General features: G+C 47.8%; 1 protein-coding gene across 1 annotated transcript in view; it reads left to right on the top strand.

Annotated features, from left to right (window-relative positions):
- Nucleotides 1-1,189, top strand: part of LOC101641900 (serotransferrin) — a 29,416-nt gene that overhangs the window by 19,660 nt on the left and 8,567 nt on the right. The window contains exon 13 of the mRNA XM_045297816.1: nucleotides 200-335. Coding sequence (XP_045153751.1) covers nucleotides 200-335 — 136 coding nt within the window. The remainder of the gene's footprint in view (nucleotides 1-199; nucleotides 336-1,189) is intronic.

Below are 1,189 nucleotides of genomic sequence, written 5' to 3'. Positions count from 1 at the left end.
GCCTTCCCACAGGCTCAATTAAGTTTCCTTTTAATGCCCAGAGCCTGGCAAGTCCTGAACTGATTTACAGAGTTACAGCAGATCACAGAATGAGGTCGTTCTTCCTCTCCTGGCCCCTGAGCCAGGTTACATGTTCCGTGAAGGTTGCTTGTATTGGCTCAGGAAGGAAGAGCTAATTTCTGGTTGCCTTTCTGCACAGATGAATTTTTCAGTCAAAGCTGTGCTCCTGGGTCTAAAACCGATTCCAAGCTCTGTGCTCTGTGTGCTGGTCCACAACCAAACCAGTGTGCTGCCAACAGCAAGGAGATGTACTACGGCTACACGGGGGCTTTCCGGTGAGTCTTGTCATTCGGGCATGTGTTAGTCCGGGTGGACTAGAGGAACAAATTCATAGACACTCATATGAAAGACACTCATAAGAAAAAGCTTTATATAAAAAGAGCAATTATACATTGAGAAAACATCCCAGCCCAGTCCAGATCACGTCCATGAGCTTCATATTAGCCCATATGTCTGATACCAATCTATAAATTCCTCCTCAGACTCACACAACACATGAAATGATGCCGAATGCAGGAAGATCCCAGGCCAGTGGGTAGGAGGTCTTGTGGATCCAGTGGCAGTGGAAGCATCACAATGCTTGTGCGGTCCCCGTGTCTCCTCCAGCTCTCTAAGTGTCTCCACAGGAGGAAAGGGAAGGCAGAGAGAGAGTGCATCCCGCCTTGGGGGAAGAAGACAGGAGTTCTGAAAATCCTTAGGAGAAGGCTATGCCCACACAGAGGCCTCATCGGCTGTGACCTAAATGAGAGCCTAGATGCCACCCCATCATTCAAGTTGACAGGAGATTATGTAACTGCCACAGCATGGGAATGTGATACCCCAGCATCGATCAGATTTCTTTCTGCAGAATTGAAGTCTGAGCATAAGGAGTCCTGGTAACATAGTGGTTACATGTTGGGCTGCTAATTTCAAGGTCAGCAATTCAAAACCTCTAGCCACTCATCAGGAGAAAGACAAGGCTTTCTATTCCAGTAAAGAGTTACAGTCTCAGAAACCCACAGTAGCAGTTCTACCCTGGCCCACAGGGCCGCCCTGAGTGGGAATTGACTGGATGGCTGTGAGTTTGGTTTTTGTTTTGTTTCATTTACGTGTGTGTGTGTGTGTGTGTGTGTGTGTGTGTGTGTGTGTG

The sequence above is a fragment of the Echinops telfairi genome, unplaced genomic scaffold (genome assembly GCF_000313985.2).
Source record: "Echinops telfairi isolate 266 unplaced genomic scaffold, ASM31398v2 ScPeMD7_7422;HRSCAF=8460, whole genome shotgun sequence".
Classification (NCBI taxonomy): domain Eukaryota; kingdom Metazoa; phylum Chordata; class Mammalia; order Afrosoricida; family Tenrecidae; genus Echinops; species Echinops telfairi.
Note: the sequence above shows the minus strand (reverse complement) of the source record. Positions and strands in the feature narration are given on the sequence as shown.